The 27,377-nt window shown below is 41.1% G+C and overlaps 2 protein-coding genes across 2 annotated transcripts in view; one reads left to right on the top strand and one right to left on the bottom strand.

Annotated features, from left to right (window-relative positions):
* The window catches only part of adam19a (ADAM metallopeptidase domain 19a), a 151,863-nt gene extending 145,809 nt beyond the window's left edge, over positions 1-6,054 (bottom strand). Inside the window, exon 1 of the mRNA XM_040179604.2 lies at positions 5,829-6,054. Coding sequence (XP_040035538.2) covers positions 5,829-5,958 — 130 coding nt within the window. The 5' untranslated portion in view covers positions 5,959-6,054. The remainder of the gene's footprint in view (positions 1-5,828) is intronic.
* Positions 6,055-20,595: 14,541 nt separating this feature from the next.
* On the top strand, positions 20,596-25,319 carry rwdd (RWD domain containing 4). The gene is made up of 8 exons (XM_078105771.1): positions 20,596-20,814; positions 21,477-21,557; positions 21,653-21,762; positions 21,970-22,120; positions 22,441-22,543; positions 23,680-23,730; positions 23,832-23,846; positions 23,932-25,319. Exons 1-8 carry the CDS (start codon positions 20,791-20,793, stop codon positions 23,958-23,960), a joined length of 564 nt encoding a protein of 187 aa, XP_077961897.1. The 5' UTR covers positions 20,596-20,790; the 3' UTR covers positions 23,961-25,319.
* The last annotated feature ends 2,058 nt before the right edge of the window (positions 25,320-27,377 follow it).

Here is a 27,377-nt window from a genome sequence, read left to right as displayed (position 1 = left end):
TGTGAATTGATCCAAACATTGTGTAATTATTGTGTAATGCTTACATTGAAAATGGCACTTGATTTAAATAAAAGGTTAATATATTTGCCATTAATTGTTGTTTGCTTGTTTATAATATCCATAATTAATGTAAACCTGATTTCCTTACAAGAAACAACAGGGATCTCGGAAACTTTGCCTGCACTGTCCAGTAAAGTTACTGAATTGAATCGTTCTAAATAAACCCAGATCGTCCATGAATCGAATCGGCAACCATGAATCGTTGTTAAAATGAATCGTTACACCCCTACTATTTACATCACGCAGCGTATTCGTTCAGTGCATTTCCTTTCCCTGCTCTCCCTCAGTCTGTCACTCACGTGTCGCTCTCTCTCTCGCACACGCACGCACACGCACACACACACACACACACACCGCGTCTGTCTCGCGTGTCATGAAAACGCCCCGCAAAATCCGTTGCTCTGGCAGAAGTTGCAGACTTTGCGCATGTAGGCTGTAACAACAAGTAGTATAGGGTGTGAAATGTGTACTACAGCTATGGGACTTGTATATAGTGTGAATTGTATGGAGTTCTATCCATTGATGTGTGTTTTAGTACGACATTTGTATAGAAGTTCTGTGTTCCAAATTGATATTGAACAAATTATCCCAGTTCAGCGGTCAGCCCCCACACATTGGATCTGTGGGAAACACTGGTAATACAAGTCCTAATCAGAAATAAACTTTGATACAAGGTTAGTAGACACACAATAGACACACAATAGCAAACCTTTGTATTCCAAAATGGAACACCCTGAAGCACTCCACCCAATCCTTGAGGATCAATAATCTATCAAGTTCCCAAAACTCAGCTAATTAAAAAGGAGAAAATCAATAATGAAGATGTTGCAACCCCTTCTTATTGGTGTACTCATCCACGTCGAACTAAACTCAATGACGCTAGATACTGCGTCAAGAAAACTCAGACTTCTTCCTTCACTGTGCGGTTTCATTGAGATCCATTTCTTATCAAAGTACATCTGCCAGCTGGCGTATTACTGCGCAGAGGGAAGAGTGTGGATTAGTGACTCACACATGGACCAGATGCGGAGCTACAGTAGCGTGGTGCGGGGTTTGCATCGTCACGGCTATGTCTCATCTTCCTTCAGGGAGATCAAAGTATTAATGTCTGCACGAAAGAAGAATCCCTTCACAACGTTTACAAGATCACATACTTGAAGGCTCCTTTGTTTTTTTCCAAGCAACACTACAAATTTATTTTTTTAAAAAGGTTAATAAATAAAAGGTCATCCAACAGAAATGAGTCAAGGACATCAGTGAATTTAAAGGAAAAAGGGCTATGATTTTTTATCTATCAACGCTTTTTGACTACAGTGTAGTTTTGTAAGAAGACATGTGTCATGACAATTGTGAGATGCATGTAGTGGTAAAAACATTCTGTAAACAATTGTCTGGTGCTAAGAGCCAGGTCTCAAGTGGTTGACCCTGAGATGTAGAGATAGAAGATTTAGGGTTTGCAGCTGTGTTTGGGGAAGGGGGTTAACTTGCTCTCACAGACCCTCGATCAGAGGAGCATTGTGTGTTACCCTCAGCTTCACCTGACTTCTTATCTCAACTTGATTTGTGGCTTCTCGTAACTTACACTAAGAACTGTCTTCAAGTGTATAAAAACTCAGCGTTTTTACTGCTCGGAGACGCCATTACACAGAACGCTGGAATACGTGCTGGTGTGTTGGACCTCCTGCTTGCAAGCAATAGTTAGAGCCAGATATCTGCGGAGAATTGCTCATGTAATCTTTTTCTCTTCTAAATAAATGTTAACTTTTTGACTTTAATTGATCAACGTGCTGGATCCTTCTCATCAACCGACTCGGGGGGATCAGAGATCCTGACACAATACAAAAGTACCCTCTTGATATAATTTTGTGGGTGGCTAATGTGGTAACTAAAAGTAGTTAAGTACCGTCTAAAGTTTTGACCATATTTAAAGTTATATTTTGTTCAGTGACACACGCCACTTCGATCCTGTTTTTTTTTTTTTTATGGAAATATCCTTCCATAAAATGATAAATAAAACTAAAAAGATTGAAGTAAATTAGCTTTAAATTTATTTGTAAATATAATAAATTATAATACAAAAAATAGTTTACTTGAATGATGCTGCCGATATGGTATCGACCCATTTTGATATTCCGACATTCAATGCATAAACTTAGCAGTATTATTTATGAGCCGTAACTTCCAGTCCTAACAACATATTGGATATTTATTCAATTTTAGATTCAATATAGTTTGTATAGCCAAAATCACAAATTAGCCTCAGATGGCTTTACAATCATGTACACATGTGACATCTTTTGTCTTGGAACCCTCAAATCTGACAAACTCCTGGATCGTTCTGGACTTTTTTAAGCTATTGATGACATGCACGTGATTGACACTCATGACAGGAAGTTATGATGCCATGAGATCACATTAGTTTAGGAGGATGGAATTAATGTAAAACGTCAGGATCATTACCAATCAATGAGCCACCTGAATGTTTCATGGCAGAGATCCAGGACGTCACTGCGTGTGTAAAAATCTAAAATCCTTTCAGATGAATACGTGACAGACTGATAATGACATTCAAAATGAACCCTGCTGCAACAAGTCTACAATGCAGACTCCACCCACACATTTGTGTAACTGGGCAAAGATAAACACGGAGTTCAGCAGACGTAAAACATACGGCCGGCTGACATTTCAGAACTCGGATGAATCGATGAAGACCGCTTCATTTGTGGGCGAGGCCAAGTAGTCAGCATGTGACCCTGTGCTAACCCTAACCCTAAACTTAAGCACTATACGTGCACAAAGTGTGTAACATTGTGTCAGCAAAAGAAGCCCAGAGGTATAAGTTCTGGCTTGGATATATACAAGAGTCACGTGGATCTACTCGATAACATCTGGGAGTGCCATGTTTTAGAAGCCATTAGTTAGAGCAGCGGGAACCAAACTGAAATGTGAAAATGTGACCTGTGCCATGGCCGAATCCCAACCTCCCCCCTAAACCCTAAACCAGGGGTGTCAAACTCATTTCAGGTTCGGGTCAGATTACAGCCCACGTTGATCGAATACGGGCCAGACCATTAAAATCATTTCTGGACCTTTCTGTAATTCTCACAATAGCAAAGTTATCTGGCGGGCGGCACTGGACGCCCCCGCAGGCCGTGAGTTTGACATATGTGCCCTAAACCCTCAGGGATTTGCAGATTACAGAAAGAGTCCATAAAAAGGGCTCAAAATGTCTACCAGAGAGCCTCAAACACTCAACGATTTGACAATGGGACAGAACTAAACGCTCACAGAGTTAACAGGAGCGTATCAAAGTCCGTGAGTAGATGGGTGCAGATGGGTTTGGGCGCATGTTTCCCATGCGATCACGTGCTATGAGCGTATGCTGGGCAGCACCGCCTTCTTGCAGCCAATGCGCGTGGCAGAAAGAGAGCGGAACAGTGATGCGCTCTGACCGTGCGCTATTTTAAGGAAGTATCGGTACTAAAAGTATACAATATCGTATCGTTGTTAACGTACGTGTACCGCGGTACCTTTTTAGTATCTGTACACCGAGCAAAACTAGCAGACTTATCCACGTGAAGTAAACAAGACTCCTGGATCTGCATTCTACTGATCATGGTATTATGGGAAAAGATACGTTTGAAAAAGTCACCTTATCAAGGGATAGAAGTGTATGTTGAAATAGATATAAAGATAGTCACTGTGACAGTGTATTGTCATGTCTTTTGGATGATCCGATGGCAGATGGGTGGTGTGACGGTTGATGACTGTGGTTTTGCAGATTGCTGCTAAATGTTCTCCTTGCTTTGATGGCAAACAATCACCACTGTCCCAATGCATTGTTTTCCTGGAGCAGCAGTCAGTTGGAACAACAAAGGAACTAGCAATTTTCTCAGTTCTATTTAGAGTTGTTTTTGGCTAGTTAGGATGTGCAGCCAATTAGCGGGTGCATTAGTGGTTAAAACCACGCTGCAGAAGAAAATGATGATACAAAGCACTGGATCGACAAAAAAAAGAAACAATATAGTAAAGCACAAAGGTAGAAGCAGGAGGAGGGGTACGGGCGATAAGTGGCTGAGTCATCTTCTGTTTGAGGGTCACTGCTATTATATATTAAATAAAGCAGCAGGAGGATCCAGTAAGTTGCCGTACAGAGAATGGCACGGATCGCAGCCTCTCTGCCTCACCTGTCTGCGATGGATGACACATGGTGGGACGAAGTGGGACAGCGGGGCCTGAGGCGTGTCTCGGGACTGGATCCGCTCACCTGGGGTGGGGTGTGGGTTTGGCAACACGCATGGAGGATGTAACGCACCGTGTGCTGAGTCACCCGTTAAGGGAGTGACGGATTTCTAGTAACACAATACCCTCACAGGAGGTTCATTACCATACAGGGAATGTTTGTCAGAAATACCTAGAATGAAAAATCTAGCGGGAGGAAATGCCCATCAGTGATACTCCGTGGTTGTTCCATGGAGTCAAGTCATCAAATTCACAGCACATCAGGATCAAATCACTAAGATCAAAGCAATTACCTACAGGACAAAAAAACATGAAAAGTGCTGTTGCACATCTTGAACAACACTAGAAAACTCAACTGGAAGTCAAAGTGTGTGCGAATAACTTAGAACATCTCTCCTAATAGGAGACACGGGAACACTGTTCTAGTCTTGTTTTTGCTTGCTGTTAAGTCCATGTGTCCATGTGACAGAGCGAGCCACTATGTCACAGGCTGGCCCGTGTCCGGTTCCCGTGTGGACAGTGCAGAGGACATCCCATGGATCTTCATTGTAAGGTCCATCTCATGTTTGAAACACACGGTGCTGCCGGGACCCCCGCGGAGTCACACCCTACGTGGTGGAATAGGATCCATCCCGCGGGAAGAACAAACACAAGTGGCTTAAATGTGGACCGGTCTGCTGGACGGTGCACCGGTCCTCTGTCCTCCCGCGGGCCTCTGAGCTGCTGCCTTTTAAGGACAACGCACGAAGAGGAGAGGGCTCGATCTGTGGTTTGGCGGAAAAACTACCGACTGCCATCTGAAGACAACGGCCACTTGGCCTTTATACCCGAAAGCGTCCAAACGCTTCATCTCCCACAGAACAAAAGTGCACGACGTGTAATAAGTCATGTTGAATGGAAAATATGAGAGAAACGCTTCGGTACGTGGTCTGCGTCGAGACAGTCACCCGAGCCGCGTTAGAAAAGTTTGACAATTTAATGTTCACTTCCATACAGTGAAATATGAACATATGCATACACACGTCCCACGCTGTTAACACAACAGCTAACGGCTTCAATTAATTTCGGCATGAATGTCAGAATTAAACAATCTCCACTTTCACGGTTATACCTCGTTCCCCCCGGAGCCCCCCGGCCCACGTACAGGAGGAGGAGGCGGTTTGGCGAGTAACGTTCACCGGAGAGATACAAAAGGAACATGAAGAATGAATCCGTGCTTTTGGGGAAAATATGAGAAGGGCACGTGAGCCTCGTGCGTCTCCCCGATAAGCGACATAAATTACATTCACTACAAGAGTTTATATGAAATGGGGCGTAAGCAGCCCTGAGCTTTATAAAAACGGCTAATTGCTCTGGTTAAGTTCCGGTGACACCTCAAACCTAAAAAAATGGGGGTTTATCCCCAACCCGTGGTACGGAACGACCCGCCTGAAACACGTCGTGCAGTTCAGTACCGCGCTCCGCCGCTCCAGCACGCAACTGGTAGACGCTCGGAGAAGTTTCCCGGCATGTCAGCTCCTCTTTACCTTGTTCTCCGGTGTTCCCGCTGGCTTTGTCCAGAGTGCCGTTCAGGAGCAGAAAATAAAGGAAAACGAACAAACGTCCATATTTTGCGGGTGATAATTGGGCATTTTTCTGCCTGTGTTTACTGTACATCCCTGTGACCCTCGGTACCGCTAACCGTCCTCCCTGTCCTCGCCGTCTTCAACTCTAACTCGCTCCGACTCCTCCGAGCGTCACACGGGAGGGCACGACGGAGCACTTCCTGTGTGACCCTTCAAAATAAAACCACAAAAAAGCCTACAAACAGACGAGAACATCAACACACAATAAGAAGACATTTGAGCAATTAGGGGTCTTAAGTCATTATTATGTCTATGCTTATTACCGTTATAAGCTGCATTATTATTTATAATTACCATTATTTTTGCATGCACATATGGAAGCAGGGTCAGCAGCAAGTTAAAAAACAGCAATTGCTCAAAAGAAAATTATTTAACATTCCTCTAAAAATCTGAAGGTGTTATAATGGAAACTTCATTCACACTACTGTAGCTAGAGAATATGGAAACCAGAATGGAATTACGTAGAGAGCGAAGATGACTGAAAATGACTTGTGCCGTAGCTTTGTCTCCCATGGCATCTACACAGCATTACACACAACCCCCTCTTTGTTGCGGGTGCAGCTGAATAACCCAGTGGGCCGGTCTTACAGCTCTGTAGTTTCATTTACTCGTCATAACGCGCCTGACATGCCAAAGCGACAGATACTTATGTTTTTAAACTTTGGTTTTGCACATCACATCCATGGATTTACACCCTGTGCATTCTGTGTGCACTTGAGAAGACAGTCTAAGACAAGGCTAAGACATGACGGCTTCTTACCACCAAGTAAATGCACCACATTACACCTTAAAAAAAACAAAACAAAGTGTCCATATTTTTCCTATTGAAGTAAAAAATGAAATCTGTTCACTTTAAAAGGAATATGAAGATCATTGATATTTGAAGGACCCCAATCAATGACTCATAAGCTCACCTATTAAGATTATAAAACAATGACAGAAATATATTATTAAATGATGTTGAAAAGTTGTCTTGCTGCTGAGCTATGGACATTTTTTTTTCTTCTTAGTTTTAAAATCTGCACATTTTGAATCCAATATTTTTAACTTTAGGCAAAGGTTGGTAGTACAGATTTGCTTTAACAATGAGCATAGTTAACTATATTTGTTCACACAAGATAAACATTGAACTGGACCGCCAGCAGTTAACAGTTTGTGTTAACATACATGAGGAAATGTGTTGTCAATAGTTATATTGTTCTGTACACAAGGCGAAATCAGTGCAGGGACTGTGTGATTGACAGGGAGTTACAGCCACTGGAAATTGCATAATTGTATAAATGTGTAAAGTTTTACTGCCTTTTGTATTATTGAGTTCCATTGAGCAGAAATGATGTCCCACTGATGTCAGGCTAGAACTGGCATTCACACTAGCAATGCTTAACAGCTTACATCTGTTAACAGTTTGTTCTCTCTGCCCCCTCCAGAGTGTCCATTTGTAACCTCGCTGCACAGCCAGAGCGTAAACACCTGTTTCCCACACTATTCACCAGTGAGCTAATCAGCCTGATAACCTGCAGCTGTCAATAGCTGCTGCTGCCACAGCTGCAGGCCCTCGGCGAGACAAACCATTATGTTAAAAGGCTTTATTATCTTCTTCTCTGTGTGGGCCTACGTTATCTTATTTGTGTAGGCCACCGCCATTTATCAGAGTTTTATTCTGAAGTCAAAATCTACTATCATCCGGTTATAAACTCATTGTGTTTAACTCAGTTAAACACAATGTGTTTGATTTGCTATCCTTTCCTCATAAACTCCTGTCAGAATTCAGTAAATACTCAATTTACATGCAGATGTTTTCATTGATGGATATTGTTTTTAGATTAATAAAAAAAATTTTGTTTTAGCATTAAAAAAAATAGATCAAGAATTGTTGTGAACCGATGTGAGCGTTTTTGGACAGAGGATGTAAAGCCCTTTGAGGCCAATGTATTTGTGATTTTGGATTAAACAAAATAAAATCAATTGAATCAAAGATTTTGATGATTAAATTAATTAAAGCAGCCTATATGAAGTATATCAAATTTGGATTTCATTTACTGCCCAAATTCTGCAGCTTGATTAGAGGCCCTCACATAAACACTGGGGCCCTTTACAGAGGAACAATGCATGTACCAAACGGAAATTACTTTTTCTGTCGAAGACGTTTATTCTGAAAAGATAGATATCGACATCCATCTGCACAGAAACACTAATGTCTGCTCTCACACCGATCTGTGGAAGTAGTGTACCGATGGATAAACTTCATCATGAAAATATCTGTATTCATTTATGTATCATTTATTTACACCCTGAAGCAATGGAACCTAAAATAAAAAATAAGTGCCACATGAATCTTATTTTTTAGTTTGAGTAAAATTATCTTGATTCCAACTGTGCAAATCTAGGCAAATCAACTGGGCGAATCTTGTCTGCTTGAGAGCCTATAATGGAATGAATGCTGTAAAGGCCTGGGATATCAGGAACAAGCACTGCCTCCCTGCAGTAGAATGAAAAGCGATAATTCATACCCAATTTGCATGAAGTTAGGAAAATGAGACAGAATGAATAATGCATCAAAGGGCACAATTTGCAGTTCAGTTTGCGGTTCAATTTTCAATGCAGCTGCCGTTTACTCCCATCCAAAGAGCTGATTTTATTTATTGACTAATCAAAATATCCAAGCACAACATCAAGAAAATCCAACATCTCTAACCTGCTCATCCCGTTCAGGGTTGTTGGGGGGCTGCAACTGATACCAGCTCAGGAATCATTTATTGCCATAATATGTCAGACATACAAGGAATTGGCGGTTGGTGCGTGAACAGTGCACGAGTAATAAAATAAAATATATAATAATACATATATAAAATATAATGCTATGGGTTAGTAGTATAATAGATGATGTTGGGCAATGGCAGGGTTCCCCCAGGAGAAGTCGCTCTGCTATCGCACAGCTGACTGACAACCACGCTCACATCCATGACTCCAGGCCATTCAAAGTAATCAATGAAGCTATGCAAAGAACCTGCAAACAGCACACACGATAAACCCTCCTGTGGAGTCCAGACCTGGTGGTGGCGTTGGCTGATGAAGACTTTGTGGAGGTGGAGTGTCAAGGATGCGGGGAGGAGGCAGGACTCAAACGGAGACTTTTTAGAAAATAAAAGACTTTAATGGTCAAAAAGGCAAAAGCAAAAGGCAAAAACGCACACGAACCAGGGGAAAAACGACAGACAGGAACTACGCACATCCACGACGAAAGACAATGACGCGACAAGAGACACAAGCGACACACTGCTTAAATACACTAGGGAGGTGCAGGTGATTGGACACAGGTGGAAACGATCAGACAATCACAGACAATGACAGGACAAGGCAGGAAGTGAAGTTACCCAGGGAGACAAGAAGCAGAAAACTACAAAATAAGACAGGAAATAAAACCACACCGTGACATGGAGGGGTGTTTAACAGCAGCATGAACGTAGAGAGACGATCATATTTAAAGGACAGGAGCAAGATGATAAGCTCACAATCTCATTAATTGTGTACATGAAATGCGTTGGTTGTGATAAAAACAATGATAAATCAATGATTCCCACATCTCAGTCTTGTGAAAGCTCTGAATGTTGTGAAGAATTGGCAATAAATGTTCTTGTCCTGTATTTTTTTCTGTCTCAACAATAAAAGTCCCTCTTGCCTTCGTACCCATTTACCTTTGCTCTTCTATCCTATGACCGACCAACAAATCAATATTGCAAAGGTGATTTTTAGGTTTTTTTATGTCAGTAATAACACGTTTTGTAAACAAGGTAATAAGTTATCTTAATAATAAGCACAATCAATATCTTTGTGCAAAGATACATACATACCTGTGCTGAGATCTCACAAACTTTTTTTCGGAACAACACAACTTGTTGTCCCAAGGAAGACAATAGTTTAATAGAAAATTATTTTTAGGACTTCAGGGGTTCCATTCATATTTTCTGTATTTGTTGCTTTGAGATGGTATCGTTGTAGTCTTTTTTTCTTTCTCACATCGTTTAGGTGTTCATTAACCTGGGCTATGCTGTATCTAAGGGTTCGGGGAATGTAATGCAGTATTGTATATTAATTGAAACACAGAGCTTTTACACCTATATCATAAACCTTTTCTGCATTTCCATATTGATCTTCCTTTCTCTTCGTTCTCTCTCAGAGCTCTCAGGCTTGTGCAGAATCAAACAATCTGAACAGCTTCAGCCCTCCCAGCAGCTTATTGGCTGCACTGCCCTCTGCTCTGTCATATCTGTCCCCGCACAAAATGAAATCCACAGCTTGGTTTTGTCAACAGAACAACAGAACCGTTTTTTCCAGGGGACCCAGATCATGTGCTGCCGAGCTGCTTACTCTATAGAGAGTGGATGTGTTGCACTCGGAGCGAGATAAAGCTCAGAGCTATTGTTCTCTGTCCTCCTGCTACACCAGCGTGCAGTGTCATGCTCACTCTCTGACTTTGGAATTATGGAGGGGATTTAAACTCAGCTGGCAGGGGGGAAGGGGGCCTTGGTGCTGGATAAGACAGATTTAGTTCACCTCAACTGGAAAATATCTCTTCTTCCATACGACCACTTCACTGACTCTTCACCCTGCCAGTGGGGATGTGGACATTACACTTGTTCACTGAGCTGTGGTGCACACAGCATGTTTTTTGTTGGTGCTTAGCTTTGTCCGTGGGATATTGTCACTATCACTTGTTAGAGGTAAATGCTAGAGTAAGACCCTGACACATTCAAGTCCACCATGCTATGCATGTTGCTCCGGGAGAGAAAGGCCCATCAGACAGAGGAAAACGTTTCAACTCATGATACTTGTTTGTAGATGAGGGGTTCCTAATAGTTTAGGAAACTAAATAAGATGAAACAGAATCTAAGCCCACACCGTGACATGGAGAGCATCAAGTAGGCGCAGATTGCACAAACATTTTCCGAATTATTATTAGAGCTGTGAATGTGTAGAAGTGCGTGGACCACAAAAAAAGGAGGAGTCCTAACAATGGCAGGCCAATGTTAACGACCAATCAATTTAGAATGGAGGACATGTTGGTAGTGGTGTTATCACATTGTTGAGTACAACAACAAAATAAAGTAAAGATATCCAAATAGTATATTGAGAACTTAGTCAAAGAAGACAAAACAGGCAGTCCAAGCATGGTCCACACTGCAAACACAAAGACACATATTACTAATCACAAATAATAAATATGAATGTACTTTACTTGTATTTCTCTTTTGTAGTCTTCCGACCACTTAAAGTGGTTTAACAGATGATACATGTTCATGTTCACGATTCACCCACTGACACCAAAATTGATTAATAACACAACTGTAATTGTTGTTGGATCTGAAATTATCAATCATCATCTAATGCAGGGGTCGCCAAACGTTTTTCTCTGGGGGCCACATTATCGTTCCTGACTGTGATGAGGGCCGGGGCCGGATCAGCTATATAACATAGAATTGTATGACCCAGATCAAAATGACCACCAGCAGGCCTCATTGTGTAGTAGAGATTACTAGCCTAGCACAGCCATCCCCACTACTATATCCACACTATATCAACACTTGATTCCAGGCACATATTTGTTTATCTTTACTAGTGGTTTGCAAAAGTAGTAATCGAGTCTTCACACTTTGTTTTAATTTGAAATATTACAGATATTCCATTTATTTATTTTCAAATTAAAACAACATCAAAGCTGTCAAGGTAAGAAACATCTGCCTAGTTGAGGTGATTGACACTGGCAAAGGTGAGTGAAAAATTATAAATTATAGGTAGGCCTGTTGATATTAATAATAATATTAATAATAATTGTGTGCAGCACTTAATAAAGGTCAAATAAATAGGCCTATCAAATAAATTAATTCATTTAAAAAACATTGAAATTATAATAACATGAATAATAGAACAACTAGCCAGCTCTTATGCCTATCCAGGTGAGCATGTTCAGTAAACATTTTTTTGGTCAAGGTGAAAATGAAATGAGCAGTAGGCTCAAAACTAAAGCACAACCATAATACAGAATAATGGGAATCAAAATCAGTAGTATATGTAGGTGAGCTGGATTTGCACTTCGGGGGCCTTCTGGAGCACTGGCATGGAGGGACAGATTGACAGATTGAACACAAGAAGCACCATATTCAGGGTTCATACACATTTTAACCAATACTTTTCCATGACATTTCTGATTAATATGTGTGAGGGAAAGAGAGCAAGACAGCGCTTAGTTTGGAGACGGTGAAGGCTCCGAAGAGAGAGAGTGACCGGCTCTCTCTCTCTCTGCTCGTTCTTTCAGTTAAACTAGCAGCTCTGCTACAGGAGCAGATAACTTTAACGTTACATGGCGGTCACATCGTCTCTAAACAGTCTGCTCACAGTGAAGTCCTGCGCGGAATTTTTTTTTTTAAGAATTCACAAACATTTTGGCACAGAGGGAAAAAAAGTCTGCGAGTGACAGTACAATTACATTATGAAAGTAACTTGCCAACACTGTCAGCACCGACTTCGCCTCAGGCAACATCGCAACAAGCGAGTGAATCAGAAGTGTCCTGAACGTTATGCCATGACGACTTTTGGGGATTGCCTCATTGGGCCGGTTCAAGTAGTGGGGGGTAAAGGGGCCGGGGGGCCAGTCAAAGGGGGGTGGCGGGCCTGAGTCGGCCCGCGGGCCTTAGTTTGGTGACCAATGATCTAATGAATCAACACAGATTCATATTTTTTCCAGATTCTTCTAGCATAGGCAGCTGCAATGCTTATATGCTCAACCTCTCGGTTTTGATCTAATATTATATAGTTTGCTCCTTTTTGTAAAATATACTGACTTTCTGACAGTTACCTTGTCTTTTTTGTGACTGGTCATGCGCTACCAATAATAATAATTAAAAAGTGAGATGTGCAGAAATGCAAGGCCTACATCTCATCGTCTGCAAACATTTTATTTCTTATTTACTCTAATTTGTCTCAGAAGTTTTTCTGTCAAGTCTCAACTCGACTGTCATCCACCAGATGACTTATTCATGAGCCGTGTGGTGTCTCTGTGTTCTGGGTATTAGCTTTGTTGCCTCTGAAGAGGAATCAAATGTGTAAGTGACATCCTGTGAGTTAAAGATAGTCAAACGTTTCCTTCCTCTTAATAATGTTACTAGCAGACCTGTCAGGGGAGGATGACACGCTTCTCACAACACAGGCCCAGTTTTATCAGTCAGAGCTTAGTTGGATCCCCAAATCACAGTCGGTCTAAAGCTAACCCCGCCTCCTGCTAAAACACAAGAACAAAGCTCCCCTACTTACTGTTTTCTCTGTGTTATTCTGAGGTACCCTGGTGAGAGAAATGTTTATTTGGATTATCACATCTCAGGAAGAAGCATGCCTCCCTCAGCCAATTTAGAATGTGCCCTATAGGCCACAAATCTAGTGCAGAGTGGATAAGTTAATTAAGAAGAGCGAAGGGATGATAACAGCCTTGTATTCTGCTCCTGCTATACAATAATTGCATTTTATGCTCAGTATTTGTGTCAGGGGGTCTATTGGAGGACCGCACTCATTATTGTAAAAGGCCAGATTGGAACAGAGACAATTGACTGACACATCTCTAAAATGTCTATGTCTTTGGATCAGTGTTGGTGGAAAGAACAAATTGAAGTACAGAAGTAAAGTCATTTTCACATAGACTTCTATAGTAACAGAGGAGTTGCCCCCTGGTGGTCACTATAGAGAATGCACATTTTAAGACACTTCGACTTCACTCAAGAGCACCGTAAGTCATGAACTGGTACTGGTAGTTCCATTATAGCATTATGAAACAGGCTATCGATATCTGTACTCAAGCTTTTTACAAACGCAGAGGTTCACAAACAGTTGATTAGAATGAAAATGTGCATTTTAAGATATGATTTTTAAACCATGTCATAGGCAGTAGCATACATTACAGGTCATTTAGCAGACGCTTTTATCCAAAGCAACTTACATTACACTTTGAACCCATGGCTTTTTCACATTTTTGCCCAGGGAGCAATTAGGGGTTAGGTGTCTTGCTCAGGGACACTTCGACATGGAACATGGGGCAGCCTGGAATCGAACCACCAACCAACGCGCCACGACGACCCCCATACAAGATCTAAGGTATTTTCCCTTCTATAAAACTGCACATTTTCTGATTTCTTTAGACACAACAGCTGCCAGGACATTTATCAGACTTCACTCAGCAGTACTCCCCACCACTTTGATGTTAACATTGGGGGGGTTACTCATCAAGACAGTCTTTACGAGAAAATCCACACCATTGGACATTTATTCCAAGTGGCGCTGAACACATCTGAAGGTGTTCTGATTGGACAGACGCCCGCTACAGAGAGCAGTGGGACGCGAGGAAAGAGAGGCACAAATAGAGGCATCAGAGGGAAACAAGGTTCTCCATCAATGTTAATGCTACGGTTTATTCACTTCACTGTAAATCAGAGATTAATAAAAACATAATGTTAAAATATTACAAATTCAAGCTGTTCTTATTGATATATTTGTACATTAATCTTGGATCAAATGACTATGTGCACTGTAGAGTGTGTCTAGGGAAGTTATTCAGGAAGAGATCTTAATTTTGGTTAAAATAACTACGGAAGTGCCCTTAATGAAGGACACAATAATGAGACAAAAACGTTAATGGCAACTTCTTGTCTCACACGATATGTGCACCTGATAATACATATGTATATATATATATATATATGTATATATGCATCATTTACGCCTCCTGAGACAGTAGAGTCTTGAGTTTAAAATATTGGCGTTGCCTTGAAAAAAAATCTTAAAGCTGGACTGGTCAATCCTTGTGTTATTTTTTCGATGATAAAACATCTCTAAACTAGTTGGCCAATTGGCAGACAGGGGAAGCTGCTTTTACATCAAAAGCAGCAGAGTTGGTGGAGACTAAAGCTTATGTTTGGCTTACTTTATTCAGAGAGGAAACAAATCTCTATAACTGCCTCCATCAGATCCACCCTGAAGCCTTCTCTTCTGAATCTAACCAACAAACAAAGGTAACAAGACCAGCCAAACAGAGGCAGGCTATTGCCATATAGAGGCCATGGCTTTGCTAAGCTTTACCCTGCTGCAGGAAAATAAGAGGTTTCCTAAAGACACTCTTAAACACTAAATCATCATCAAAATAAAAATTCCTCGTAGTACCTTTATGTATTGATACTAAAAGTGTTCATTATTATTATATACATTTGTAAACACTATTTAATGGTGTAAGAAAATTGTGGATCCTGACCACCGGAAATTAATTCACAACAGAATACCTTTTTATTGTTAACTGTGTCAAACTATACCATTTGTAAACAATCAATCTTATCAGAAAATTCACTTTGGTATTCACTTCATGAAAAACTGCTTTTTGTGTATATATTATGCCATCACACGAAATGGAAACTTTTCAACGATTGTGTGAGCACTATTTATTTATTTTATTTATCAGATAGGCAGCCAGTCCTCCAAAGTGTGTACACTTTCTGAAAATCAAGCTGTTGGCGCCCTCCTGTGCTGCTGAAAGGTTCTGTTTCATGAAGTCGGAGCAAATTGTGCACGGGCTTCTGTAGCCGCAACGGGCAGATGTACCTGCCTTCCCTCCAAGTAAATGAATATCCAACACAATGCAGTACAACACAATAGTACCAACACACTTCGGACTCTGACTGACAAAAAAGCAGAATCAATACTTCTCTGATACAATTCAATTCAATTTATTTTATTTTGTATAGCCCATAATCCCAAATTACAATTTTGCCTCAGAGGGCTTTACAGTCTGTACACATACAACATCCTCTGCCCCGAAACCCACCATCGGCACAGGAAAAACTCCAAACCCCAAAAATGAAAAAACCCTTCCAAGAGGGAAAAAAGGAAAGAAACCTTAGGGAGAACGTCAGAGGAGGGATCCCACTCCCGGGATGGACAGACTACAATGGATGCCATGTGTACAGAATGAACAATGTATAATACATGCAATTCCTATGACAGAAATGATTCAAGTAATTGTGAGTAGTAAGCCAGGCGCACAGCAGGACCACTGCAGTGGCAACCACCATCAGATAGAACCACCATCACATAGAACCACCATCCACAGAAGCCTGTGGGAAGGGAGAGCACAAAGACTTTAGGAGAGGGTAATGTTGGTTTACGAGTACAGTAATATGATTAATATCTAAAATAATAATGATGATCATGATGATCATGATGGCAGCAGCAGGCGTCAGCAGGGCCACGGTAGATGTCAGGACCAGGGTCCCGAAGGAACCACGATCTACGGAGACCTGATAGGGGAGAAAGCACAAAAAAAAAACTCCCGGAAAGAAGTTGAATTAGTCATGTGCATTAATAAAACATGAATTATTGTAGAACGAGAGCGTGAGGGAGGAGCTCGGTGTGTCCTAAGAATTCCCCCGGCATTCTAAGCCTATAGCAGCTTAACTAAGGGCTGGTCCGGGCTAACCTGAGCCAGCCCTAACTATAGGCAGAATCAAAGAGGAAAGTTTTAAGTTTTACTTTAAAAGAGCCCCCCCGGACTAAAAGTGGAACCTGGTTCCACAAAAGAGGAGCTTGATAACTGAAGGCTCTGGCCCCCAGCCTACTTTTTAAAACCATAGGAACAACAAGTAACCCAGCATCTATGGAGCGCAGCTGCCTTGTAGGGCAATAAGGTGTTACAAGCTCTTGAAGATACAACGGTGCCTCACCAGCAAGTGCCTTGTAGGTGAGGAGAAGTACCTAAAAATCGATTCTTGATTTAACAGGGAGCCAGTGCAGAGAAGTTAATACATGAGTGATATGATCCCTTTTCTTTGTTCTTGTTAATACACGTGCTGCAGCATTCTGAATCAACTGGAGAGGCTTAAGAGATTTACAAGAGCAGCCTGATAACAAAGAATTACAGTAGTCCAGTCTGGAAGTGACAAACGCATGAACTCATTTTTCTGCATCACTTTGAGACAGGAAGTTCCTGATTTTTTATATGTTACGTAGATGAAAATAGGCAGTCCTTGAAGTCTTCTTTATATACAAGTTGAAGGTCATATCCTGGTCGAAGAGAACTCCCAGATTCCTGACGGTGCTGCTGGGTACCAGAGCAATTCCATCCATAAAAACTGTATCACGTGACAGCTGGCATCGAAGGCGCTCTGGGCCTATCAGGATAACTTCCGTTTTTTCTGAGTTTAGCATCAGGAAGTTGCCGGTCATCCAAGTTTTGATGTCTCCAAGACATTCTTGAAGTCTAACTAGCTGGTCCGTCTCTTCTGCCTTGATCGACAGATACAGTTGAGTATCGTCTGCATAACAATGGAAGTTATGCGGTGTTTCCTGATAAGATCGCCCAAAGGAAGCATATAGAGGGTAAATAAAATCGGTCCAAGTATAGAACCTTGTGGGACTCCGTGACCAACATTGGTGGTCTTTGAGGATTCACCGTTTACAAGCACAAACTGGGATCGGTCCGATAAATAGGATTTAAACCAGCTGAGTGCAGTTCCTTTGATACCAATTAAATGTTCTAGTCTCTGCAACAGTATACAATGGTCTATGGTATCAAATGCGGCACTGAGGTCCAGCAAGACAAGAAAAGAGATGAGTCCTTGGTCCGATGCAAGTAGAAGATCATTCGTAATTTTCACCAGTGCTGTTTCTGTACTGTGATGCACTCGAAATCCTGACTGGAAATCCTCGAACAAAGCATTGTTTTGTAGAAAGTCACATAATTGATTTTCGACGGATTTCTCAAGGATCTTAGAGAGGAAGGGAAGATTAGAGATAGGTCTGTAGTTAGCCAACACCTCTGGAGCAAGAGTAGCTTTCTTAAGAAGAGGTTTAATTACAGCTACCTTGAAGGACTGTGGTACATGTCCTGTCAACAAAGACAGATTCATAATATCTAATAAGGATGTGCTAACTAAAGGAAAAACTTCCTTAAGCAGCTTGGTCGGAATCGGATCCAAGAGACAAGTAGAAGATTTAGACTTTGAAAATAAAGAAGTCAGTTGATCAAGGTTGATAGAAGAGAAGGCATCCAAACAGGCATCAGGGCCCACTGCTGCATCCAAGGTTCCTACATCGGAGGACAGGTCGGCACTGGTTGAAGGCAGGAGACCATCAATTTTCTCTTTGATAGTCAGAATCTTATCATTGAAGAAGTTCATGAAGTGAGGTCCAAAGGAATACACGGCTCGACAGAGCTGTGACTCTCTGTCAGTCGGGCTACAGTGCTGAAGAGAAACCTGGAGTTGTTTTTATTTTTCTCTATTAATGATGAGTAATAAGATGCTCTTGCGTTACGGAGAGCCTTCTTATACGTTTTAAGGTTGTCTTGCCAAACTAGCCTAGATCCTTCTGATTTGGTGGAACGCCATAATCGTTCAAGTTTCCGCACAGTTTGCTTTAGGTTTAGGTAGGCTTTAGGTACAGTGGTATTGTGCTGTTTCAACGCATCCCAAATCGGGATACAGAGTCAAGTCAGGATTCAGAGATGCTCATTCAAGGAATTTAAGAGAAGAAAACAGGCACAAATGTTGGTTTGCAATCCGACAGGAAACTTGCTGAAATGATTGCCAAAGTTCCTCTTGGCCATACTGGTGTTGAAAGTCCAGCTAAGCAAATGTGATGCAAACAAATGAGCTGTCTTTCTTCTGTAGTTAAACTCCCCTTATACGCAAACCCTCATTTGTGATGCTGCGATGAGCAACCTGAGGTCTAATAAACAAAAATGACGACTGACTAGCTATTTTAAAAACTAATTTCAGAAATTTTAGAGTTAGTATGTTCAAATGTGAATACCTTTAACACGGCAAAATGGAATTCACAAAAAATATAACTAAACAATTAAATAAATAAATGAAATATGATAAATCCAAATGAGAGCTGTCTTTAAAGGTTTACATCATCATTGGGAACCAATTGCAGCCACAGACGGGTATATGAAGTGAGAATGGATTAACACATTGTTGTTGGGATTTTCTGAAAATAAGAAAATGTATATATATATGATTATTGTCTTTTAACTTAAGAAAGAAAAGAAAAAGTTCACTTGCGATTCCCCGGCTTATTTGACCAAGCAAGCTTTTCTCTTATCACAGGAGTGAAATAACTGAATTCACCAACACTGAAGGCCAGAAGTGTCTCAGAGATCTCGTCTTTCTTTGTCTCTCTTGATGCTTCTCCTCCACCACGGCCGCCCTCGCAACTCAAACCCCACTTGCCATTTTTAGCAGCTTCCCCCACACTGAGTTGTACTGCTTGTCCGTCCGTGTCATTTTAGTTGAATACATAAAGGCTCACTCCCCTTTACACTGTGGCTCTAATGGGATTTTTTGTCACTTTAAATGAGTATTGCACCCACTGTCTCTTGTAATTGGAATCCTGCTGACACACTCTCTATAAAGTGTTCTAGCACATTATGGTACAAAACAGACAAACAATACAACCCACTCTGTATTCACTCCCCTCACAGCACAAAATACACTCCTCAACAAATTAAGATTAATCCAGGGCTCAGCTGCACGTCTGCTCTCCCATTCCACCAGAGATCACATCACCGCAGTCCACCAAACCCTCCACTGGCTCTCTATACAGCAGAGATTCTACTTTTATATTATATTGTGTCCACATCTCTAAGGACCTCTCTTGGACCCTCAACACCTCATCCCTGGTAAAGAAAGCACACCAGCGTCTCTTCTTCCTGAGGAGACTGAAGAAGGCCCATCTGTCTCCTCAGATTCTAGAGAATTTCTACCGCTGTACCATAGAAAGCATCCTTACAAACTGCATCTCCGTATGGTATGGCAGCTGCTCTGTCGCGGACCGTAAATCACTGCAGAGGGTGGTGAAAACTGCCCAACGCATCACCGGTTCCTCACTCCATTGAGACTGTCCAGAGCAAGAGATGTCTGCAGAGGGCACCCAAGCCACAGACTGTTTGCCCTCCTCCCCTCTAGGAGGCGCTACAGGGTGCTTTATTCACTTATTACACTTTACATATGCACATACTCTGCACTTTTTGCTATTTTGCACTCTGGTTGGATGTTAAACTGCATTTCGTTGCATCAGTACTTGTACCCTGTGCAATGACAATAAAGTTGAATCTAATCTAATCTAATCTAATATTTGATTGGAAATCCTACTTAGAAAGTGTTTGCTAGAGATTAAGTTGTATTGTCTTTGTCTTCTTAGTTGATATAGCAGAACGTAAAACATATGTACGTCCCAAAATCTTTGGGATATAACCAAAGAGTTTCATAAAAATCTGATTAACGTCTAACAGATTCCATTTTAATGCTCCATTGTTATAATAGTTACATATTATGTTATTTTTCAGATGCTTTTATTTGGTCACTTCACTCAGTAGAGTAGAGAATTCGCTATAATCAAATGTTGCTGACGTTGAACCACATGTTATTTATAATAGTATATATTTATAATATATATCATTTCAGAGAAACTTTTGGTCCCTAAACCCACATTTATTGTTATGTACCAGGGATACAAACAGGTTATCAATGTTTTAGTCACATTTAGGTACATTTTTACAACACTCACGTAAAATAGTAGTCTATGATTTCCTATAATAAATTATTGTTATTATTATTATTACAACACATACTAGAAGCATCCGCTGATGAGAAGGTTCAAAGTTCACGCAGAGGCTTACTGCGCATGCGTCTAAAATGGTGGCATTACCCCCAACAACTCGGGAAGTTGTGAGATTATCATCATAATTTTATCAAGCAAAATGGGTTGTTGACTCTGGGACTGGTGAAAACGTTACACAGAGAGAATATCATACTAAAACAGAAGCGGCATCATGACAGCTAACGAGGATCAAGAGGTATGAATGAGTGACGGTGCAGTAGTGGGCTAGCTGCCGTTAGCGGCTAACCGCTAACTAACGTTAGGTACTAGCGTGACTGCTAGCATATTAGCGTCAGTCCAGGCGGATCGGTTTAGTTGGCATTATTCTCGTTACACAGTCAAACAAGTCAACGTTTTATTTGAAGTGAAAGAGCTCCACTTGGAGGGTCCACGACTCGTTAAGCAGCTTTGCGCATGACGGGAGTAAATGGCAAACCAAACTCCATTCAAAAGTATGCCAAGTACGTGCAACGTAAACCTCGAATCAATACATTTTTTTTAACATCATGTCGTTGGATCCATCCAGTGTAACTTCTCTGTTGAGCAGCGATGCATTACACCGATTAGATGCCGCTGCTCGATCTTATCAGTTTGGCATCATAACAGAACACTAATAACGTGGCGTTAAGTTAGAAGATGGATTCAACACGTGAAGTTGTCTTGAGGTTCACACGTTTACCCAACTTATTACCACATCGTCATTATCCCGTGAAAGGTCTTCGGGCGTGGTTCAACCTGCATACCCGTGTTAGATTTACAGATCATTTACAATATTGTCGGGTGGACGCTGTCTCACATTCTGCCGCTCATAAGATCACCGACTAAATCTTCCATGCGATTTGCCTCCTTCACACACAGATGGAGCTGGAGGCTCTTCGCTCCATCTATGAGGGGGATGAGTGTTTCAAGGAAATCAGTTCGGTGTCCTTTCAGTTTAGGGTGAGTACTGTCCCCCTGTACTGTCCTCTGTGCTGTGCCCCTGTACTGTCCTCTGTATACCTTCTCTTACCTTCTACTTTAATGTTATACAACAGATAGGAGCGCTTGAAGACAAAAATGCGTTCATCCTGGACCTCACCTGGCCTGAGATGTACCCTGAGACGGCCCCGCAAATCTCCTTGGATGCTTTTTTCAACAACAGAATGTAAGTCAAAGGAAACTGACTTTATTATTAATATTATATTGGTAAGCCTTGGTTTACATTTGGAAAATCTGATGGCAGATTGACTGACATTAAAATCTGGACACACCAGAGTGTTGTCGGGTTCTTTTGAATTTTGAAAATTGTTGCAGTTTGTCAGTACAACAACCACAATCTTATCATCATCAAATCATGCTGATTTCACAACAGCTCTGCAGAGACAAAGCAGCTGATCCTGTCAAAGCTGGAGGAGCAAGTGGAGGCCAACCTGGGCACCGCCATGATGTATACACTGTTTGAGTGGGCCAAGGAGAACCAGGAGTCCCTCATGGAGAACCACAAGCCTGTAGTCACCGCTGTGGTTCGTATGCTTCATCCCTCAGAACAAATACAGCACTACCGTTTTAATTGACATATTAAGTACTTTAGACATACAAGAAATTGGACATGGCGGTTGGTGCATAACAGTGGACAGTAAGACAATGAGACACTGGACAACAAGACAAATAACACAGTGCAGGAGACATTACATTTTTATAAATTTCATCATTGGTGTGAGACATCTTCTTTGCTGGTTTGCTGCTGTTTTTTCTTCCTTTTATCAAGTTCGATGAGCCATGTAATTGAATGATTGTCGAACTAAAAACCAGAGTCCTCAGACAAAAACACTTGTGGTTGCAGACATCCAGCAGCGACGCGACGTCTGCCACATCAACAGCCAAGAAGAGGGAAAAGAAGGAGCAGCTGACTAAATCTCAGAAGAGGAAGATTATCAGCAAAACAGGTACAACAGCCTGTCTTTCCTTACAACAGAAGTGGGTGGTTCTACAAACACCATTGCTTTTTGTAATGAAACATTTGTACTAAGAGTATTAATCACCCCATCCTGCTACAGTTTTCATTTTATGGAGCTGATATCTTTCAACGGCGTTGATGTCCTTTTACACTAGCCAGGAAATGTGGATATAACGTTGCTGGATTTAAAATACTTTAAAAATTATCTTTTTTTCAATTGTTTTTGAGGAAGGAAAAGCACTTACCAGTTTGCTAAACCTCAGTCATACATTAGAGGAGATATTTGTGGTACACCCTTAAGCCTAGTTTATGCTTCTGCGTTTTCAGAGCAACGCAGACGCAAGACCCCCTTGCGTGTCCCTTGCGTGCCTTTTCACACCTCCTTGCGTCCTTGCGTGTGTCGACCCATTTTTCGAAAGCGACGCAAGCCTCCCGCAGCGCACAAGGCTGCGATTGGTCTGCTAACTACGTCCTTTACAGAGTCTCACATTTCCGCTTTCATAGCACAATACCGCCATTATTAAAATGAAGAATGTTTACGAGAGAACGGTCAGATTGAAGAACGGAAGAAATGCGTAAATATGACCACTTATACAAGCAGTCATTGGCGCACTATAAGGACGCACGGATGGCCTCTAATTCATGGAGGGAGATCTCCACAAACGTCGGTTTGCTGGTCGAGGGGAACAAAGTTGTGGAGGAAAATACGGGACAAATGTGTCCACGATGAAAAGCAGCTGTGGCGATGCACGGGGCAATAAAGTCTATGATAAATAAACAAATCAACAACTTCCACAAACAAAGACGTGACTCTAGGTCGTCTTCGACCAAAAACGTTACTCCAACTGTTGTTCTGGTGGTGAATTACTCTGCAACACACACAAGACTTTTAGAACCATGAATTGAAACAAGTGCGTCGACGCAACGACGCAGAAGCATGCGGCAGCCTTTAAACATAACTGTACAATCAGAGTGGACCGACTGTTTCTGTATTTCCAACAGTGTGATACGTTGTCTCCCTAACATATCACAACCTGCAGTAATTCATCATGACATATTTGATGTCTGTGAAACATGGTTGTTTTTAGCCAATTGATGACATGTCCTCATGACTTCTTCTTTCAGATAACAAAGGAGAATTGCCAAGAGGTTGGAACTGGATTGATGTTATCAAAGTAGGTGACTTTTACCTTCTCTTTAAGTTTTAAGCCTACAGTGATGTTCATCATGAACCTTTTTTATTAATTTGTCTTTCTCCCCTTTGTCACCTCTGCGGGATGATCCTCCAGCATGTAAGTGAAAACTATCTGAATAACACCATCTTTGAGGTCCCTCACACGATGCCATATCTCACTATTTTCACGTTTCTCGTTGCAGCTGAGCAGAACGGGAGGAAAAGACGATGAATAGGCCCGAGAGCAGCTGTCTGGTGCTGCTTTATACTAGGAAGCCTAGTGAAGACTGAACTCAGAGCAGCCTGGTCTGCTCCTGCAAGACGCTTTCCCATCGTTCATCTTCAACATTTAACACTCAACATGGTTGCCGTCCCCTTGAGAAGCAAAGCAGGCTGTGTCAAGGTGGACTTCAGGACTCTCTCTCTCTCTCACATACACACACACATACAGTTCCAGCCACACTTAATGTGTTCGTGGGATGCAGCCAGGTGAAGAGGAACACATCATCGGCTTTTGTTGCGCACACAGCGCTTGGATATTCTGCTCACTCCATCAGTCTCAAATGAGGCCCTGGCATGTCAAGCACGTCAGCTAAATAGCTGTGGTTTAAACGAATATGTCAAAGTGCAAAGAAATTGTTAACGGCAGGTAAACTTTTTTTGGACAAATGTTTTCTTTCCTGACTTTTATTTGGAAAATGTAATTTATATATGTATGGATATATATATATATATATATATAAATATACAAATGAACAGTTAATTGGTCTAATTTTTGTCTGATCATTTAATTTACATGGAGGAGAATGGGATTAATTGAGTAGTGCAGCGGCAGGTTAGTATCTAAGCCTCCCTTTTGTTTTTAGAGTTACAAACTTTGCTCTCCAGTCGTGAAAGCTCTCGGCAAAACTCACTTGTACTTACTTTATCCTCAGGTAAAATCCATCTAGACAAACAGCTCTGGAACCATGTACTATTCATCCAATCCGTTTGGAAGTGATGAGAAACAGGTAGGCACAGAATTTAGGTACAATAGAAGGTTTAGAGGAATAGAATAGACATGTTTTTGGTCTTTTATTTTCAAAGCTTATTAAATTGGACGCCACTGAGGTAAATCGATAAAATATTGTTTGGAGAGCACAATAATTGGTAGCTGAACATAACTGCTGGAATACACTACGTGTTGATGTGATGCTGACCACAGCTTAAAGAATAATTAAAAATCCTAAGCATAACTGCTGACCAAAGTGTATATGTGTGTATATAACAATAACCAATATTGTAAATAACCAATATTATTCTGCATCAAGGTAAATGTGTGTGGCTGAAAAATGGATATGTATGTCTATGCAATAAGGAACATGTAATTGAGGCAGGAGACAGTTTCCTTGTTACACTGTCGTAATTATTTGCGTTTAAGTTTATCCCATTTAAAAAAAAAATCTGAATTGTGTTACTGCACGCTGTGCCTTTAACTCTCTGGAGCTTTGCCAATATCTCTCTTTAGTGGTTGTGTGATGGTATGTGGACCAATAACAGAAGCTTGTTGCACAGAAGAATAAAGTAAGGATTTGATCCTTTTCACAGTAAATCAGGTTTTAATTGTCAATAATTCATTCTGAAAACTCGTTTTATTGAGGCTGTGCAACAATGGATTATTGTTAACATATATGAGATTATATAGACATGTTATTTATGTATTAAGCATGTAATCATTTCTGTATTTCATACAAGCTTTTTAAAAAAGTCATTAGTAAAATGAACAGCTTTTGTATTGCAGAGGGAAAGAGACACTACCACCTTTACACAGTGGCCCACAGTAAATTAAACTATGAACGACCAAGTCAACCATTAATAACATGAACAGAAATCCTCTTAAGTCTCACTGAGCAGTTTTTCAAAGGTTGTTCTTTATCTTATTTTCATAGTTCGGTGTAGGTGGCTGAATCAGACAGCGGTGTGGTAAAAATGACAAACATTGAGAAAAGTCTCAGGTTATTTTAATCAGGTGTTGTTGGTTATAGAAGAACCAATATCCAAGATCTCATTGACGATGTTTGGTTGACGCGGGGATAATAATTAGATATTATCCTGTGGGCCAAAAATAATTATCTTTGTGTCAGAGTTTCCATGGTGTAATTTTTTGTTATTTAATTTTGATTTTGCAGGGTTTTGCAACAAAAGAGTACAAGGGATAATGCACTCTAATTACTTTTATAGTAATTTATAACAGACAAAATAATGAAAACAAATCCTCCATTTCATTATCATTTAAAAGCATATCCCTAAAAATGTTAAACATTTTAATCCATAAAAAGTCCAATCCAAAAATTCATGTCTGAAAAATTCTTCACTCTTCCTCTACTTATGTACAGAAGTGTATGGGTATATTTCCAAGTAGATCACTGACTGGTCGATATGTGCGATGCATTGAGTGGGCAACGCGCTGTGTATTAAGTGGGCCGGTCTGACAGTGACTCCCCGGACACATTTTTGCAACACTTTATAAATATGATGAGGGAAACTAGCCGAAACAGTTTGTCTTTCACAACTGCTGTACACAATGGCAGGCACTGCCTATTTTTAAACTATGACAGGGTTGTGGTGTGAGACTCACACTTGCCAGGAATCGGATGATAGAAATTCATTCCTCAAAACAGATACAAAAAAAGCTAAACAGGACAAAGAGGAACACAAGGAAAACTTCACAGGGAGAAGAACACACATCCCAAACAAATCCAAAGTGGATATCAGAGCAATGCCATCCAGAGGAACTATTACCTATTAAGACTTCAAATGCGCTCCGGGCCTAATAAAATAACCTTTGTTTAGTCTGTGTTTAACATCAGGAAGTTGCTGGTCATCCAGGGTTTGCTGTCCTTAAGACATGCTTTAAGTCTAACGAGCTGGCTGGTCTCGCCTGGCTTGATCGATGGATATAATCAAGTATCGTCTGCATAACAACGAATGTTTATGCAGTGTTTTCTGATAACATTGCCGAAAGGATATATATGTGAGGATTTTCGGATTTAGAGTGCATCATAGCACAGAAACAGCACGTGGAGTTCCTCAGGGTTTTGTGCTTGTACCCATTTGATTCACTTGTACCCATTTGATTCACATTTTATATATATAAAATGTGAATCAAATGGGTACAAGCACAAAACCCTGAGGAACTCCACGTGCTGTTTCTGTGCTATGATGCACTCTAAATCCGAAAATCCTCACACAAACTATTGTTATGAAGAAAGTCACATAAACTCATTTGCGACTGAGATCTCAAGTATCTTAGAGAGGAAGGGAAGATTAGGTAGGTCATCCCCGAGCTGGTCACCTGGAACCTGGAGACAGGATCACAAGCACATGAATGAATGTTGTCGGCAATAGTAAAGTGACTACTACTAATAATGATGGTAAGGACAGTATCAGTGGACGATAGACGGGGCCACAGCAGGAACAACCACCGTCCAGAATGAACCGCCATCAGATAGAACCCCCATGCACAAAAACCTTTAAGGGGGGAAAGCACAAAGACGGCAACAAAGAAGCCAATCAGTAATGTCTGTTTACGATGACAGTAATAGTAATTTGACTAATAGTAATGGCCCAAATAGAACCATGACCAATAGCAACCTGTGAGGAGAGAAAG

The sequence above is a fragment of the Gasterosteus aculeatus genome, chromosome 7, assembly GCF_964276395.1.
Source record: "Gasterosteus aculeatus chromosome 7, fGasAcu3.hap1.1, whole genome shotgun sequence".
NCBI lineage: Eukaryota > Metazoa > Chordata > Actinopteri > Perciformes > Gasterosteidae > Gasterosteus > Gasterosteus aculeatus.
Note: the sequence above shows the minus strand (reverse complement) of the source record. Positions and strands in the feature narration are given on the sequence as shown.

Excerpts from the sequence above, each read along its gene's own strand:
- rwdd (XM_078105771.1), top strand. The coding sequence starts at position 20,791 with ATGACAGCTAACGAGGATCAAGAG. Across the intron at positions 21,558-21,652 it reads CGGTGTCCTTTCAGTTTAGG|ATAGGAGCGCTTGAAGACAA; the intron begins GTGAGTACTGTC and ends GTTATACAACAG. Across the intron at positions 21,763-21,969 it reads GCTTTTTTCAACAACAGAAT|CTCTGCAGAGACAAAGCAGC; the intron begins GTAAGTCAAAGG and ends ATTTCACAACAG.